Below are 17,457 nucleotides of genomic sequence, written 5' to 3'. Positions count from 1 at the left end.
GTTTGAACCCAGCTGGTTTCAGAGTGTATCAATATGGTGGCAGTCTTACCCTGAGCTCCTCTTGTTGCTGTTTCAGGGTGTCGTAGTCGATGGCGGGGGGAGGGAGCTGGCTGATCACACTCCGGGTTTCCTGGAGCCAAGGCCACAGCTCCTCATATGTCTCCCAAAACTGGCTGGCGAGGGACTGGGCTCTCTCCAGCTGCAGACACCTCTCGGAGTTCATGACATGGACGACGTTGTATTTCTCCAGGAGTGTTTTGATTTTATCCTGAAGGAAGACACCATAACAAAAGTAAAAAAATGACACCAACCCTCAGGTCTGTGGCAAAGATGCACACTTTTCCACACAAGACTACTTGATTAGATATCTTAAGGCTTCAATGCTTGCTTTGTTGGTTTAGGTAATAAACATTTATAGAATTAATTCCAGTCTTCAATATTTATTACTCATTAAAATAACAAACTCAACTGTATTCAAAACACCAGCCACTAGAGTTTATAAAGATGAATTTTTGCCACTAACTGTCAATAAAAGTTTTATCTTGCCTGTAAGGACTGTTGCTCCTCCTCGTCTCTGCTGCTCATTAGTGCCTCCCCAGTTTTCACAATTTCATCAACGGCGTCCTTGTGTCTTAAAATGTCCATGGAGAAGGCCTAGAGATTGATAAATGTTTTGCTTAATGGTAACGAAAGCAAACAGATGACTGTCTACAGGATTTTTGTATGTATATGTATTACCTTCTGTGCCTGTAGCTGAGCCATAGTTTGGTCTTGTTCAAGCCTGATTTCTCCAAGGGACGCCAACTTCCCCTCTGCCTCCGTTAACCACGTCACCTCAGCGTTAGCTGCGTCTTCGAACTGTACAACAAAACACAGAGTCACGGCTGATCAGAATATACTAGTGACAAAACCTGCTGAAGGACACTGTCTACACTGCGATTCATACTGTAATCAAGTTTTGAGCAGACAGATCGATTTACATTTCAGGCCACTGATTAAAAAACTAATTATTGTTTTATTGAACTTAAATTTACACTTTTATGAAGTCAGTCAAAAAGATGAAAGTGTAATCTCTTCAATGCAGATTCTAAGTAAAAAAAACGAGTGCCAGTCGTACCAGTAATCACATTAAGATTGATACACAATTAGCCAGTTAGCAGCTTTTCACACCACAGCACTTAGTGTCGGCTCCACAGAGAGTAAAACCCAATTAGGCAGATGGTTTAAACAATGGCAGAATTCGCTGTGGCTCAGCGTGCAGATGTCCTGTGCAAGACAGCACCGATCTCGCATGTCGCTAATTTGCATTCTGTTCAGGGGCCTCCTTTGTTGTGAGCAGGGGAAGGCTGTTCGCGGTTTGTGCTCAGTGTTGTACAGCTCCCAGAAGGCCGCGGGATGCCTCACCTGCTGCGATTTCAGGATGGCTGCGTCTATCTGGTCCACGTGCTGCGCGATGGTGTCACTCACTGACTTGTACCTCTTGTTGTCATCAGACACCAGTTTGTCCAGCCCCTCCCGAGCTCTCCACGGCACCAGCTCCAGTAGGGCACTGCTCACCTCGTTCAGGCTGTCCACCAAGCCCTTGTGTCCGGTGGCCTCTTTCAGAAGCTCCTAAACAGAAAATAAATGCTTGAACAATTATCCCAGCAAAAACTAACACTATTGCCTCACCCCAGAGGCAGTTTTAAAACTAATGTAGTGCTTGGTTGCGTATACAGTATCATATTGAATGGGATTTGCTATCACACACATCAGGAACTGTTAATCAGAATAACCAACATATATTTTATTTAGTTTTACCCATAGGTTATCAAAATAATTGTATAAAGTCAAGTGTACGAATTCAGTTCTGTGTTGAGCAACAGCCCAGAATGTGAGGAATTTAATTCTCATTAAATTATGAAGGAAAAACAAAAGTAAACCTTACTTTCTGCCTGTCTTGAACGTGAGTTAACTGTTCTCCGACAGGGACCTGAGCCTCAAAGGCCACTACTTCTGCTTCGATGTTGTCAAGCCAGCTACACAGCTCTTCGTGGGTCGTCTGTAATTTAGTTGCGAGTGCCAGAGCTTGGTCCAGGGTCTTTGAAACACTGTTGCTCATTGAATTGATTTCTGCATATTTGGCTTTGATGCCTTCCAGTTTTCCTTGAACAACGACGACTTCGTCACCTACAGTGAAAACAGAAAACAAACGTCTTCATTGTTCAGCCGACACAATTTGTCATTACACAATTTAATGGGACAGACTTAGAAACCTATAAATAACTACATCAGCAGCAGCAACAGGAACATTGGGAATTCTGTATTGAAATTATGTTTAGCTGTAACCTCCTTTTGGAAACAGTCGAAATTCTAGAACGAAGCCTTTCAGCTGTTCTCATGTGTAAACACTGCCTATGTTCTTGTGTTTTTGAATTCCTGCATGAAGACATCTATTCACTTATACTAATTTCCCTACTTCTCTCACCTGTAGTTTGCTTCAGAAGTTCCAGGCCATTTTGAATAGCTAGGTCCACATTCTGCTTCTTGAGTACAATGTCCTCATGAAGGGCCTACAGAAAGGGCAAAAACTCAGTAAACTAAAATGGCTCATGTACACAATATAAAAACATATATCCTTTGAAAAATACCCATGAGAGGAGAACAGGAAATGTAATAATGACAAAACTGAAAAAGCTGAAATAACAAACAAACAAAAAATAATATAATACCAGTTGTTCAATGTGCTGCTTCTGAATCACTTCAGAGCTGTAGTCTTGGACCGATACATTGCTCAGTTTGTCGTGTACTTCGTTTAGCCAGTTCATTAAGGCCACTTCATCCTCGCCAAAGTGCTGGGCGTTGGAGAGGGCCTGTTGCAACATCGCTGCTTTCCTGGCGCAGCTCTCCTGCAGCTCAGTGAAGTGACTCTGGGAGGAATCCAGCTTGGCCTGCACCAAATCCTTGTCATCCAATGAACTCAGGGTCTTAAGGGTTTGCCCAAGACTTACAGCTTGGTGCAGGTCTTTACTATGCCCCATTACGTCTCCTTCTAAGGCCTGAGTGACGCAAATGAAACAAACAAACACAAAACAAAAAGGAGCATGCAGAAAATGAAAAATCATAATAAACTGAAAATGATAATGGTGAAGTTATCTTAAGAGATGAAAGTCAAACAAAAGAATGAACACTGATAAATCATAAAAACAAAGGATGATGTTTACCACTACAGTGACCCTCGGGTTTTACCTTGTGCTGCGAAATCTGCTGCTCCAGTTTTTTAGTCTGAGTTCCTATGGGCTCGGAGTTGGCCAGGCGCTTTTCGGTGGCAGTCAGCCACTCAGACAGGGGTTCCAGGGTTTCGTGGAACTGCTGTGCTACCACCAGGATACTTTCCAGCTGTTGTTGCCTTTAAAAAACGCCAACGGAAATGGGGTAATGAATGAGTAAAACCAAGGCTGTGGCCATGAGACAATTCTCCATCTGAAATTCTAGGCACTTTTTTAAGATATATATCGTTTTTCAGTTGACACAAACACTAAATCAAAGTTAATTCAACAATACATAATTCCTATTGGGCATTGACACACATGGACCTGAGATCAGTTCTAGATATAGACGGTTCTTTCTGAAAATATATGAACTTTAAATCTAGATAGGTATTTACATCCAAGGTTGAAATTCCAGATTTTTTTTTTACAGACCTGTCCTCCGCCTTCTTGAGCAAGTTGTCCCACCTCTGACCGAGACTGACGATTTCCTTCACTATCTTTTCCTTATCTGCCGGTTCTGCCAGCTCAGACATTTTCCCTCCTTCATTTTTAATTAATTCAACCGTGGGTTTATGTTCGTCCAGCAACCTTTGCAGAAGCTGTAAATCCAAAATGCAAAACGTACAATGAAAAGTGAAGCTTTATTTCTTTGAAAACTTATATGAAGTTCGCTGCTTTTTTAATTTCAAAATAAAGTTACTGACCTTTTGTTCCTGGATCTGAGCCTTTATGACCTTGAATTCGGCAGATGGTGGCCTCTGATTGGCTACCAGTTCTTCGGTGTCAGTCAACCAGCTAAGTAGAGACTCCAGTGCATCCTGAAATCTCCCACAATGCAATAGTGCCTCATGTAGCTCAGCAGTACGCGCAGCAACCTAGGGTTACATTTAAAAAACAAATTGTGAATTATACTTGATTAAGACATCGGAATGATCATTTCATTTTTATCTCTCAAGCCAGCCAAGTAAATCGCTGACAGCATTTGCACTTTATTAAATATTTATATTATTAAAATCAAATGTGCTGCACTAGTCTGCTAATTACTTCCTTGTTCACTGTGAAACACATCTGTCCAGTTAAGATACCATATTTCTTGAAGCTGCAACTGGTTTAACACACATTTTGTTTTGTTTTCTGAAGAAAAATATCATAATTAAATACATGAAAATCTAAAATACCTTTTTGTTAAGTGTATTCCATCTTGTGTTAACATCTTCCAGGTCGTGTTCAAGGCTCTGGGTGCTGGCATTTTTCGCAGCACTTTGGACGAGACCCTGTCCCAGCCAGTTGAGATCTTGCAGTTTTGCCTGCAGAGGTTCGATGTCTTCTTTCTGGAATACCTGTGGTTAATTAAAGAAATCAATAGAGGAACACAGGAAATATGACGCTAGTACAGGCTATACAAGAGTGTGTATGCAAGTAAGGTATTTTTCTAGATTAATTTAGTAGATGAACACTTAGAAAGCACTGATGAAAGAACAGGAAATATTACAATTGTGTATCTTCAAATAGTCAGGGACTACATTACATTAACATTGTATACATTGTATACTGGAAGACAGTTTCACCATAAACAGAAATACTTTGAAGTTTCTTTATAATATATTGTGGTTTTTTTTTAGTATCTCACAAGGAATATTGAATAACAATCCACTTTTACCTCCTTCAAAGGATAGCTTTTGTACTGTAAAAAATATTTTAAAAAAATTTAATTTAGCGCCTCTGCTGTTTTTGTTTCCCCCATTTAAATGCTATTCCATCCCAGAAATCAAATATCTTTTTCTCTTTTTTGTAAGGAAAGGACTTAAAAAGGATTGAAACACAACTCCCACTAATATATTATGCCTGGATATCAGCCAATTACTTTCAGCTACTTGTGCCAAACATCCTAAATGTATGATAAATACACGTATTCCTGGGGTAGTTACAAGTTCTTTCAAAGCTCCCAATATCTTTTAGTCAATTTGCTTCAGAAATCACATTCATCTATGACATTATATGCATGTTTCGGACTGTTTACTAAGACTGATTGCAAAGATAAAGACTCATTGAAATGCATTATTTTAAAATGAAGGGGGGGAACTTGGCATCACACAGTGTTCTGCTAAAGCATTCAAGCGCATGGGAAAAGACAGCTCAAAACAAGTACCTGTGTTTGTTTGTAAGACACAGCTGTATAGGATCATATAGTCTGTGTCAAAGGCTAGCTAGAAAAGCAAACTAAATCAATCTTTTAATCTGATGGGTAAGGAGTTTTTTGAGGCAGGTTACCAAGGAAACCTAATCAAAAGTGCTCTACTTATCATAGTAAGTGTTTACTCGGTTGACCTCACTGTCAGCTCTCTTGTCTTGGTGTTTGTAGACCGCTGGCTTTATACACTGTGCATTGGGTACCTTGGAAGAGGAAAAAGTTTTTTCCTATTTCAGGACATGTGGCTCTTGTCTTTACCATGCTGTTGATCCCCTCATCCATGCTGTTCATCTGAAAGTCTCCGTTTGTCTGGGAATCTTCATTTTCTATCGAGCAGGTTAAGTCTTTTAAATCTGCTTCTTCAGGAGGGGATTCGGAACTATCTTGCTTTAAATAACCAGATGCTACGTCTTCCACCATCATACTGGGTCTTGGTCCTCGTTGTTTTTCTCCTACCATGTTCGAGTCCAAGTCCCGAGGAGGGGGAAAGTCGTCTAACAGTTCTGCCGTGGGAAGTTCCTCGTAATCTGAATACGTTTCGGAGTGGAGCTCATAGCCGATATAGTGCACGCCATTGGGTAATTTTGTCGGTATCCTGCAAAACAAGTCCTGGTCACCTCCATTTTCTTCCATATGTTCAGTTCTGTGGTGATCTGTTACACACATGTCAACTCCCTGTGGCATTTCCTGCTCTGTGGCATCATTGTAATATAAAGTTACGGGAATTGGATCACGTGACGGGTTGCAAAGATGCGCCACTCTGTCGGAATGAACAGAACGCTCTTCTGTCAGTTCCTCCGTGGTATGAACGGCCTCGTAGGATGACAAGCTCCTGTGACCTGTATCCGCCTTCCCAGCAGTGTGATACCTCCGCTCGCGCTCGGCTGTCGGACTACACAGGCCTGAGTCCTCCTCTGAGGTAAGAGAGTTTGTGGTGCTTTTGCCTTTGCCTCCCTTAGACAGATCCGACACCTCGGCACCGTCTGTAAAGGAGCCCTCACTCCTGTTGGTGTAGTCGGCAAAGTTGGCTGGTGTAAACATTCTCCACGACCTCCTGTTTTCCTTCTTCTCCCCGTGCGACTTTGCTTTGGGTAACACCATCCCTGAAGGCCTAATAATGTCGCTATTGAGTTTCAGTGCGTCAAAAATCATCTTCTCGTCCAGCTTGTTCATCTCACGACTTCTCAGCTCAAAGACGCTGGACGAGGCCAAGACACCATTGCTACAAAGAGTACTCATATCCAGCGTCCGGTGGCTGTATGGAAGAGTGCGATCTGTAAAGTGCCGGGATGCAAGACTGCCTTTTGAGCCCGAGTCAATCTGTTCATTGAGTCTAACGGTGTCATATATTGATCTCTGAGGCACATAACAGTCCTCGATGTTCAGATCCTCCTCCTCCCCTGTACCGACACAGGTAGGGTTTTGACGTAAACAGTCAGGTCTGCTTAAAGGTTTCCCCATATTTTAGAGCTCTGATACTTCACAGATCAGTTAGCATATGAACAAACAGTTCAAAATCTCTAGGGGTAAATAATACTTTTCCTCAACAGTGTACCAAATTAATATGTATGAGGTTCACAGGTTATAGACAGTGCAAACAAAATGCTTCTACATGTGTGTTATACATGCAGATTTGTACTACAAATGCATAAAGGAGCTCATACTTATTAAATATTTTTTCTTCTAATAAATCTTGCCATTTATATTTGTTACTTGCAAACAATACTTTCATACAAAACTTGGTATATAACTTAAATGTATTAAAATATATATAATTTGTAGACACAAAATATGATCATTATAAATATATATATATTTATATATATATATATATTTCTCTCATACAAAACCTAAAACTGAATGCTTATCGTGGGTGTACTCACTACGAAAACTAGCAAGAAAGACAAACCCGGTGGTTTAAAAATGAGAGAGAGATAAGTAAAAAAGCTTTCCTTCTTGGTAGAGTACTGGCTGAAAACAGTAAGCTCTTCTCCTGATTTTTCCTTCAGACTGAGGCTTTGATTTCCAAAGAAAGAACAGTTTTCCTGGTGGTAGCTTCAATCCATTGAAATCACTTTGTTAATCACTTAGCTTCACACAATTCCCTGGGTGTTTATTCCTTTGCATGGTGAACACTTTTAGCATATTTCCCCCCTCCTCCAGTTGAAAGCTTGATTCCAAACTAACTCTTGCCAGAAGCTGCCTGCCTTCTCTTCCTTAAAAATAGGTCTCTCTCACCCTGTATGCAGTTGAAGGATATCTTTAGCACGTAGAACCAGACCTCAGAAAAAAAAATATCCACTGGTTCCTAAAACAAAGGACAATCCACATCCAGCCTACAGCTCCAGATAAAAAGCTCTCCTGCTCTCTCTGGGTTTTCCTGAAATGACAGACACCCTCCTGGCAGTGTGCTCGAAAGCACGCCCCTTTTTATTATTCCGGCAACATCTGCCACAACTCCATTCGTACTAGGGGTGCTCCATCACATGGTGATTGGTAGATGCTTGACCCCTTTAATTCTCTCCTTCTGTCTCCATGGCCCACATGACTTAACTTCTTAGTCATCTTTTCACTAAACACCATTTGTCTTGTTTCTGAGGAGGACAGAGCTGATGCCGGGGGAGGAATGCAAGCGGCTTAAAGAACGCACCGACCGACGGAAGCTTCAATCTGGTGACATCATGCCGGACAGAATCGCAGCTCTCGTGAAAAAAACAAACACAAACAAAAAACCCTGTTGCCTTTATAGACTGCCCAGGAGTGTGCTTGTATCCTGCTAATTACCCGGGAATGTTGGAAGTGGCTCTGGTCTCAGGTAATTTAACACCACGAGCACTGCCAAGCCAACCAAATGCCTTTCAAAGCAAGAGGCAGAGAGAATGAAATCAGAGGTATTTATTTTTGTTTCGCCAGCAGTACAGCACCAAGATAAGAGAGCAAATGTTCGAGCTGCTAGATGTCTTCTGCCAATAAAGGCCGCTCCGGCAAGCTTATAAAGTGAAAATCTGGCAAAGAAATACACGCCGTTAAAGTGATCCGGGGGATTTAGTGAGGGGATATTCAGCAGATAGTTTTTAGACATAATCCAAGCTGTAAATTAAAAAAAGCAGGATAAATTTGGATCCCTTTCCTTAGAGGGTGAAAGCAATATTTGCCCCATCATTACAATTCCCCTTGAATTATTTGCAATGCCATAGCAACAAACCCTAGATGAATGAATTCACTGCTAATAATTTAATAAGTATGTGAGTGACTTTATATACAAAGTAAAGCTGTAAAAACATGCAAAAATAAATTTGTTGTGCAAATTAAAAACACAAAGGAAATGTATTTTTGTATTTTTTTTAAATAATGAATACATTTTAAAACTGTTTGAAAACAATCTTTTCATTTCATTTCATTCAAGATTAAATATATCCCTCGTGATTGTACCATATAGACATATATTGAACCTCCTCTTTAGAAACAGCAGTTTATCTCTGCCCCACAACAATGAAGGTCACTGAAAACTGTAATTGTCCTCAAAGAGTTGACACAGGGTTCATTCAAAGAAACTAAAAAACCCTAAGACAATTACAGGCTTCAGGGCTCCAAATCGCTTGCAAAAAAATGTGCTACGTTGATGTCTTTTATCTAATGCAACTATAAAAACATGCAATATGATCCCTGTGGAAAGTTAACTCCATCATGACACAATGCACGTTGGATAGTGCCTGCATTCTGGGGCACCCATCTCAGGTTTCTACAAAGAGAGTAAAACGTAGCGGTGGTGATGATTAAGCTTTTCTTTGTGGTCGGCACAATAGCACATTTTCCCCCACCTACAGAGAGAACATCAGCAATGATTCAGGTAGCAGAAATTTCAGTTTCACCAGAGGCACTGATGTAACGTCTGAGCACGAAACGGCACCTAGAGCTCCTCACAGGGGTTTGTGCCACATCTTTCAGGCGTTCAAAAAATCGAATGACCAGCACAGATCGAATTAATGACCACATGTAAATCAGAAATATAAACAAATGACTTCAATAGTGTGAACAAAGACTGCTTAAAGAAACAAAGCACACAGTTGTTGGAATAACAGTCTCAGAATCAGTCTCAATGGAAAATTAATATTCTAATATGTATTAATAAATTGAGGATCGCTGAAGACATTGTTCATGCTCATTTTGAAAGGTTTACATACTTTTTGTTGCGTTTTTTTTCTAGAGTTTGAAAAGCTTGTTTTCACCACATGACAGCAACACAGAAAACAGTTCTTTCCTGCTCTTCAAAGACAGACGAAAACTATTATGCTGTACTCTTAGCTTAAACTTTATCCGTGGGAACCAGGGCCGGCATAATAGCGTAAATCAATACAATGCTGATTTCCCTTCAAAGCAAAGTTATTATTGAACACCCTCGGGCAAAAGCATCACAAAGGGGATGAATAAAACCAATACTGAGCAGGTTGTTCAGCTGCAACTGATGTTATTCAGCGCAGGAATGATGAGCCATCAATTCACCAGAGCTGACAGCAGAGATACACATATAAATTTCCGTATTCATACATAACCAAACTGACAACCCTAAGAGATTTGTGAAAAGAAAGGGGGGAGGAGAGAAAATCCAATGCTATTTTTTTTAAACGTCATAAACACATGCATGTGATAATACAATGGTAGGATCCCTCCACACAAGCAATGAATTAAATATAAGGTCCCTGGTATATATACAAATATAGTCACTCAACCAGTTTATTTTATGGCATTAATGGCCTTATTGTAACCTCATGTGTTATGTTAGAACACTGCACACAAAAGAGAAATATATGTTGTTAGTGTAGGGGTATTTTGTGAAATGTAAGTAACTATTTTCACATTTTAAATCCAAAGAGAAACGTTAAATCTCTATAATCCTCTTGGGTATTTATCGACATAACAAGTACAGCTATTTTCAGCAATAAATGTGGAGCATGTCAATATGATACTCTTTGTTAATATATAGTGGGTATTTATCCGCTACATTTGTATCCTAATGAAACAACAGTTGTGTGTCCCTCTTCAGCTTGAAGGGATTAATTTAATGAAAAGCAGTCTGTGTTGGGAATATAATGCAACGATTTCAGCAACATTTGTAAAGCTAATGATTGTGTGTGTTACAATATCAATAAACATGGAGGGATGATACTGGCGTCTTAGAAAGCAAAAGAGTGAGCACTCTCCCAAGATTATATAAATATTTGGTTAATATTTAAACTATTACATATATGATTTTATTAACAAATCTACCATAAGCGGCAATTGCAGCAATCAATTCCCAGAAGCCAAAGTATATGCAATGTGAGGTTGACCAAACATCCTTTGCTCCAGGAATATTGGCTTGTAAGTAGGTATGGAAGATATATCTTAATTATTTTCTAGATCAGAAAAACATCATCTAATAATGAAAACCAGCAGCTTGAACATACCACAGCTATTGTATCTGTGCCAAAAATCATTTCTGGACGAAGAAAGATAACAGCAAACACGAGCAGATGTCTGAAAACCAGTAACGACTTACTCGGTTCTTGGAAGCTAAAAATGTCAGAATCGGCTCTTTCATCTCTTAATAGTATCAATAAAATTGAAGTCTACATGCATGTTACATTTTTCTACTGGTGTTAAAGAACAAAACTGGGCTCTTGCGTCTGCACCGGGGCTGTTTAACATGCAAAACCCTGCTGACTTGCAGCTGTCTTCTGAATCGTCACCCTTAACAATAGCCCTTAGTGTGGTGCTCTTTTGTCACTGCCAGATGCTCACAAACAAAATGAAATGGTGAACCACAGCAGACAGAAATAAATACACTTGACAACAAAAGCAAATACCATAAACCTGTTTAGCTGGAACGTGAAGTAGAAAGACAATACTTTTCAATACAGACTTTTCTAAAAGTACAACTTCTGAAAAATGGTAGATAATGGAGAATTAAGAACCTACACACTTTGTAAGGAGCAAGTGCACAAAGGACATATTGTAGGTCAAGCCATCAATAAAACTGACCGGTCTCTTACCTTAAAGGCTTCCAGCTGTTGGTTGATGATCTCAGTCTCCATTCCAACTGGCCCTTGAGATTCGTGGCGTTTCTGAGCGACACCAAGTTTATCCGTGAACTGCTTGAGTTTCTGATACAGCTCGTCCATCCGGGAAAGCGTGCTTTCAACTTGCTCTTCTCTCCCTTTGGCTCTGTCCATTAACTTGGTACACTGCTTGTTTAAGGCCTCCAGGTCCCGTTTTAAGCCCAGCAGGTCCGGAGATGCCTCGGACTCCAGCATCTTCTTGCAGCTTGTGTTGTCTCTCACTGTGTTGGCCATCAGTTCCTCCAGTTTGGAAATAAAACCTTTGATGTCGTCCTTCTGCGACTGCAAGGTGTCCAGGTCTCTGGCCACAGGCGCCATGCTGTCGAGCTCGTCGTCGAAGTCCGCAAACTGCGAGAACATTTCTCGGATGCTGTTCTGGAACTGTCCGATTCCTTGTAGCTTGGTCTCCACCATTGAGCAATTCTCTTCCACTTCCTTGCTGACCAAGTTGTAGTCCTTCTCAAGAGAGTCGGTCTCCAGCAACAGATCCGTAACCCCTGCTGCATCTGGTACATCAACCACCAATCCCTGAGCAAGGTTTTTCAGGTAATCCACCTGGGGTTTTAACGCTGCAAGAGACTTCTGCTGGTCCTGCATGTTGGCGAGGTGCTTGTTGCTGTAGGCCTGTGCTCCCAGGGATACATGGACCTCAAGTTGTTTCCTGGCTACATCCAACTGCCCCTTAGCTTCTTTCTGAGACTCATTAAACTCTTTCAGACGCTGCGCAATCTCATCCAAGGAATCCTTCTTCTGCTGCAGTTTCTCGATCACATTGTCTAGCTTCTGGTTAATTGAAGCTTTCTCGTCTCTGACAAAGTCTTCATCTGCATGGGCCACTTCAAGCAAGCTGTCAGCCGCATTGTTCAACAGCTCCACTAGGCCGCGGTGCTTGTCCGCATCCTTCTGCAGGGCTTTGACCTCAGAGATTGAGCGCTCCACCTCAGCAGGATTAATGCAGATTTTAACTTCGCTGGCCTTGCTTTCACACTCCTCTATCCATGGGCTCAATTTTTCAACATGATCTCTGTATTTCTGAGCCCTCTGAAGGCAGCCTTGCAACTTATCCATCCTGTCTGCTGATTTTTTCTTCACCTCGTCCCAATTTGACTTAAGTGCAGAAAGTTGACCCTGCAGTGCGCTTTTCTCGGCACCATGGGTACTCTGCAAGAGCGAGTCGCCTTCCTTCATTAGTGTTTCATACGCTGCCCCCTGGTCCATCAGAGCCTGCTGGAATTCCACATGTTCGCTAATATTTTGCTGCAGGGTTTCAATTTTAGCAGATATTGCAGGAGACTTAGACTGTTCCTGCATTTTCCCATCCAACCAAGTTTGGAAATCTTTGGACATCTGATTGAAGTGTTGAGAGCTGGCAAACGTAGAATTGAGCTCCTGTATCCGGTTTCCTACACAAAACAAATTAGATTTGAAGACTAAGAATATAAAATATGATATCAGCATGTGACAACATCTTATTCTGCTTAACACAGGGACCACAGTTTCCGCCATGTGACTCAACTGATTCACATTTCACATTATCTAATCTTGTTGGGGTCATTACAGACATAAACATATCTAATTAGCAGACAACACACAATTAAGCAGAATAAATATACCTGAGTCTTAAAAACCAAGGTCTGTTTCCTGCATCCTCTTTGAGACATTCATTCTTATCAGATATGACAAGAGTATACATTCAAATCTAACACCACTAAAGATAATACTTGTTCTAATGTTTAAAGAGAACAAATATTTGATTAAGAAAATAATTAACATCCTGCAGTAAGATTTATTTTCCAATTATATGTATCATTCATCATTGCAGTAATAATTGTATTTACATTTAAATGTAAAGGCAAGACAAGCAAAGGAAATGATGTAAAGGTGAAGCAAATAGAAGTTGGTTTGGCTTCATTGCAACTCTGAATTATGAGACATTATGAGTCACTTAACAGTAAGTTTGATGTATGTACTTCTCCTTCTCAGTTAATGGGCGAGTCATATCTCCCTGTTTTAAAGGCATAAAAAATATATAAAATGTGGGTTTGTAAATAATATTGACTAAATTTAATTCAAAATGTTTCAGAAGAAGAGTAGTGAAACAAACCTGCTTTTTCTTCAAGCTCTTTAAACGGCTTTTTGACACTTTCCAACTGCCTGGTGAGATCGGCTTTCAGGTACTCTTCAGCGACCAGGGCAGAGAGATCCGAGCAGAGAGTTTCTGCTTCGCTGATCCGCTGCTTCTCTTCCCTCAGCTGGGAGCAGATGTCACTGGCGATCTCCAGTTGCTTTTTAACAGCGTCGGGCTGCGCGCTCAACGAAGGCTGGCCGCGAAGGGTGTCGTCCAAGGTGGCCACTTTGTCCGAGATGTCCTTCAGGAGGTTCTGGAACTCGGTGGTCTTAGTGATGGCCTGGTCAATGCGCTCAGACCTCTGGCTCAGCTGGCCGGTGAGGTTTTCCCATTTCTGTGCCACGGCCGCCAACTGCTCCTTCACAACGCCGCATGAGGGAGGGAGCTCTCCAGGCGCACTGAGGATGCCTTGCGCGGCTTCATTCAGCTGATCATACTGTGACTTGTGGCTGTCAAATTCATTCAGGAGAATCTATAGGATGAAGGCAGCAGATATTATTTTTAATCAGTCTAGGCCGTACTCATAAAACACTGAAGTCACTCTACCTTTACCACCTCTTTTTTAAAAGACAAAAAGAAACACAAAATGGTCCAAAATGAGTAATACATTTGCGTTTGTTAACTCTTGAAAAGCCACAGAGTGAATCTCACCTGGACCTGCTGCTTTTGTGTGTTAAGCATATTTGGATCGACTGAAAGCGGGCCCAGGACACTCATCATTAGCTCTTTCTCTGACAGCCATTGCTTCAGCTGGGCCTCTGCAGTCTGGAACTGGGTCAGGTGTTTGGAGGACTCCTCCAATTTCTGTTTCCTATCTTCCACAGAGGTGTTGATATCTTTCCAAGTAGAATCTATAGTTAAGCATACAGAAAAGCAATACCAATCAGAAGCACATTAAAAAGGCACTCTCCATAACAAGCAGTGTGAATCACAATGTCTTCATCTTCGCAGTATGGTTTTAGAAGTTTTGTGGAGGACAATCCCAGTTTGCACATTACTCCTGTACAGCATTTCTGTATCAGGTTTGTGTCATGTTAACAAAATAATCCCTCAGGTAAAGAGTGTACTAGCACACAAAACACTTTCTCCTGGATCTTGTAAAGATTTGGAAAGAAGCAACTGCAACAATACCGATCTGGTCCAACATCTGCTTCCATTTTGCGGCTTCAGGAGAATCGGGATATTTCTCTATCAGGTCGAGCAGTTTCTCCCGCAGCTGCTGCAGCTTGCCTTGCTTTTGTTTCAACTCCTCTTCAAACACCTGAAACAAACATTTAAATATGTTTACTGAAGTAGAGCTTCATCAGAGAAAATGCTCATCTCAAACTTTATTCAGATGCAGAGTAAGTCAATCTAAGACACTACTATCCAATCACAAGCGGTCAACATCACTTATCAAGACCATATAGTGAGAAAAGTAATCAAAGTATTTGTTTGTCATAGTTGACATATATAAAGGAGAAGTGCACAATTCTGGAGTGTAGATGTTTATGAATTATGTGAAATGTAACTTTCTCTCAGAACACCTTCACTCCTTTGACTTAATATGATCTGTCATGTGACCTCACATCTGTACAGTAGTGAAGGTACCTTTTGCTGTTCCATTTGTTCTTTCATAGTATTGGCCTCGGTGGATACAGCATCCCAAGATGCAGCAGTCTTACTCATGTCTTCTAACCACTGCATAACAGATGTGGCATCCTTCTGAGTCTCTTGCAGGTTTTGCAGCAATCCCCCCAGCTCTTCCGCTCTCCCCTTTAGAATAGCTCCCAGGTTTTCATAGCCATCGTTTATGTATGACATATTTTGTTGAATGACTGTCATCTCTGCAAACAGAAAAACAAGAAGCATTTTATTTGTACAGCAGTAACGCCTGCAGGGTGCAGCTGTAAACCTCCAGCTCAATACAGGAAAACTAACAAAAGTTGTGAAGGTGCTATATTTGTATACGGCACCTATCCCTTTAACTCAACTGCAGAGGATAAATATAACACATCTGACTTCGAATGGTGCCAAGTCCCCATAAATTGTTCTTGAAATAACATGATGTCATTCCACGCTAACAAACATTTTCATTCTACCCGACTCTCTGCTATTTTGTAATCAATGTTTTTAAATCCCTAGTTTAAACAAATTAGCTCTTAATATGGAGATGATCAACAATTTCAATTTGCAAAAAATTTTTTCAATTATATTTTTTTGAATGAACTTCCAAGGGGAAAAGACGGAAAACACTGTAACTGCTTTGAAGTTTGAAGTGCCAATTAAATGCATAGTACATTCATATCACAATATAAATAGAAACTATAAGGGTTCACACTTTAATTTGAACATGCTTTTAGGACATATTTATATGTATATAATTTGTTTACCTTTGTTGGTTAGATAGGCGTGGGTCTTTGAACCTGCACCATTTGTGACAGCAGATCCTGAAAATAAAGCAACAGTATAGAGATCGACCCGATCGATTATAAAATGCATTAAATGAAAATCCTATTATACTACAGTTACAATACAGTTATTATTATATTATTAGCTTTGTGTTGTTTGTAATTTCCCCGCTTAAATTGAAATGACAAAAATGTAGTAATCCCACATTGCAATATTTAACAGCAGTTTCATATATCCACCTTGCAACACCCTCTCGTAAATCTAAAAAAAAAAAAACATACCTGACTTCACAGTCTTTGTTTTTGCGGGAGACGTCAGGACACTGATTAAACTACAAAGCGCCGATCCTTTGTTATTAATGTCTTGCACTGCAGGTGCTCTGGAGGTCCATTCCTCCAGCAAAGTCTAAGAATACATCGAGACAAGCACACAATTAGACTGAGAGAAACAGCTTAGCAGGTTTTCAGACCTTGGAACATACCTGGGCCCGATGTCTATGTGGCTGGTTCTATGTGTCTTTGACATACTTATTAAAGATATTGAAATTATTAAATATGAGTCGTCCACATTTTGTCTCCATGCTTCTTCAACATTGAAATCTGTGTTGTTAATGAGTTAAAACAATGCTTTAGCTTGACTGTTTAATATATGCTCTGAAACAAACCAATGTATCTCATTTCATGCCCACGGCACTTGAAAGTGCTCTAAAATATGTTAGAATGTGTGGAGGAGTATTTATACACTGCGATGGGGCCGTATTTTCCATTACAACCAGTGTGAGAGGCTTTGGAAAGGATATGTTTATTATAAAAGCTGGAACTTTTCCCTGCCAGTGTTGCAGTTCCATTTGTTGGTGATGGGAATTTGACACTGTTTGTCCACCCCTATCAGATATTTAAAGGCACTGTGTAGCACTCTGTTTATAAATGCAAACTGCAAAGGCAAAAAGGATCATGTAATAATCAACTCACATTGACTTTCTGCTGATGTTTCTCCAGGTTGTCCACACTGCATGAAGGTTGGACAATGGGGACTTTTTCTGTTGATTCCTCTATCCACTTTCTGAGACATTCAGCAGCTGACTTAAATTCATTTAGTTGCCCTTGGCAGGAAGAAACCTCCTCTTCTCTGTAAGTTAAGAGAAATGTACACTTAATATTTTTAAATCTATATATTTATTATACATTTTTTTCAAACTTGTTGGGTTAGAGAATAATACAAAGACAAATAATACATGAGACAAAACAAGACTATTGAACATATAAATAGCCTTCAAAGGGGGAATGTCTGAAATGGCAGATGTGTGAGACTGTTACAAAGTTATAAAGTGAATTGATTAAAACAGGGCTGTGGACAACATATAACTCATCGCAAGAATTCAGCGGAACTGAAAAAGCT

General features: G+C 40.4%; 1 protein-coding gene and 1 long non-coding RNA gene across 10 annotated transcripts in view; one reads left to right on the top strand and one right to left on the bottom strand.

The window, feature by feature from the left end:
- The window catches only part of LOC136718999 (uncharacterized), an 85,895-nt gene extending 85,730 nt beyond the window's left edge, over nucleotides 1-165 (top strand). Inside the window, exon 4 of the long non-coding RNA XR_010805338.1 lies at nucleotides 77-165. This is a non-coding gene — a long non-coding RNA (uncharacterized LOC136718999). The remainder of the gene's footprint in view (nucleotides 1-76) is intronic.
- dst (dystonin) overlaps nucleotides 1-17,457 on the bottom strand; it is a 135,148-nt gene that overhangs the window by 26,701 nt on the left and 90,990 nt on the right. For 8 of the 9 annotated variants that reach the window (XM_066696819.1, XM_066696823.1, XM_066696826.1 and 5 more), the window contains 19 exons: nucleotides 17,031-17,187; nucleotides 16,341-16,464; nucleotides 16,041-16,097; nucleotides 15,259-15,494; nucleotides 14,800-14,929; nucleotides 14,320-14,519; nucleotides 13,645-14,140; nucleotides 11,475-12,943; nucleotides 4,430-4,591; nucleotides 3,956-4,126; nucleotides 3,684-3,850; nucleotides 3,229-3,388; nucleotides 2,712-3,038; nucleotides 2,468-2,552; nucleotides 1,928-2,169; nucleotides 1,405-1,611; nucleotides 739-858; nucleotides 547-654; nucleotides 50-268 (listed from right to left, as the gene is read on the bottom strand). In XM_066696819.1, the coding sequence (XP_066552916.1) occupies nucleotides 50-268; nucleotides 547-654; nucleotides 739-858; nucleotides 1,405-1,611; nucleotides 1,928-2,169; nucleotides 2,468-2,552; nucleotides 2,712-3,038; nucleotides 3,229-3,388; nucleotides 3,684-3,850; nucleotides 3,956-4,126; nucleotides 4,430-4,591; nucleotides 11,475-12,943; nucleotides 13,645-14,140; nucleotides 14,320-14,519; nucleotides 14,800-14,929; nucleotides 15,259-15,494; nucleotides 16,041-16,097; nucleotides 16,341-16,464; nucleotides 17,031-17,187 (4,837 nt within the window). The remainder of the gene's footprint in view (nucleotides 1-49; nucleotides 269-546; nucleotides 655-738; nucleotides 859-1,404; nucleotides 1,612-1,927; nucleotides 2,170-2,467; nucleotides 2,553-2,711; nucleotides 3,039-3,228; nucleotides 3,389-3,683; nucleotides 3,851-3,955; nucleotides 4,127-4,429; nucleotides 4,592-11,474; nucleotides 12,944-13,644; nucleotides 14,141-14,319; nucleotides 14,520-14,799; nucleotides 14,930-15,258; nucleotides 15,495-16,040; nucleotides 16,098-16,340; nucleotides 16,465-17,030; nucleotides 17,188-17,457) is intronic. The other variant, XM_066696825.1, reaches the window with a different exon arrangement.

The sequence above is a fragment of the Amia ocellicauda genome, chromosome 23 (assembly GCF_036373705.1).
Source record: "Amia ocellicauda isolate fAmiCal2 chromosome 23, fAmiCal2.hap1, whole genome shotgun sequence".
Taxonomy (NCBI): Eukaryota; Metazoa; Chordata; class Actinopteri; order Amiiformes; family Amiidae; genus Amia; species Amia ocellicauda.
This window is presented reverse-complemented; position numbering and strand designations above follow the sequence as displayed.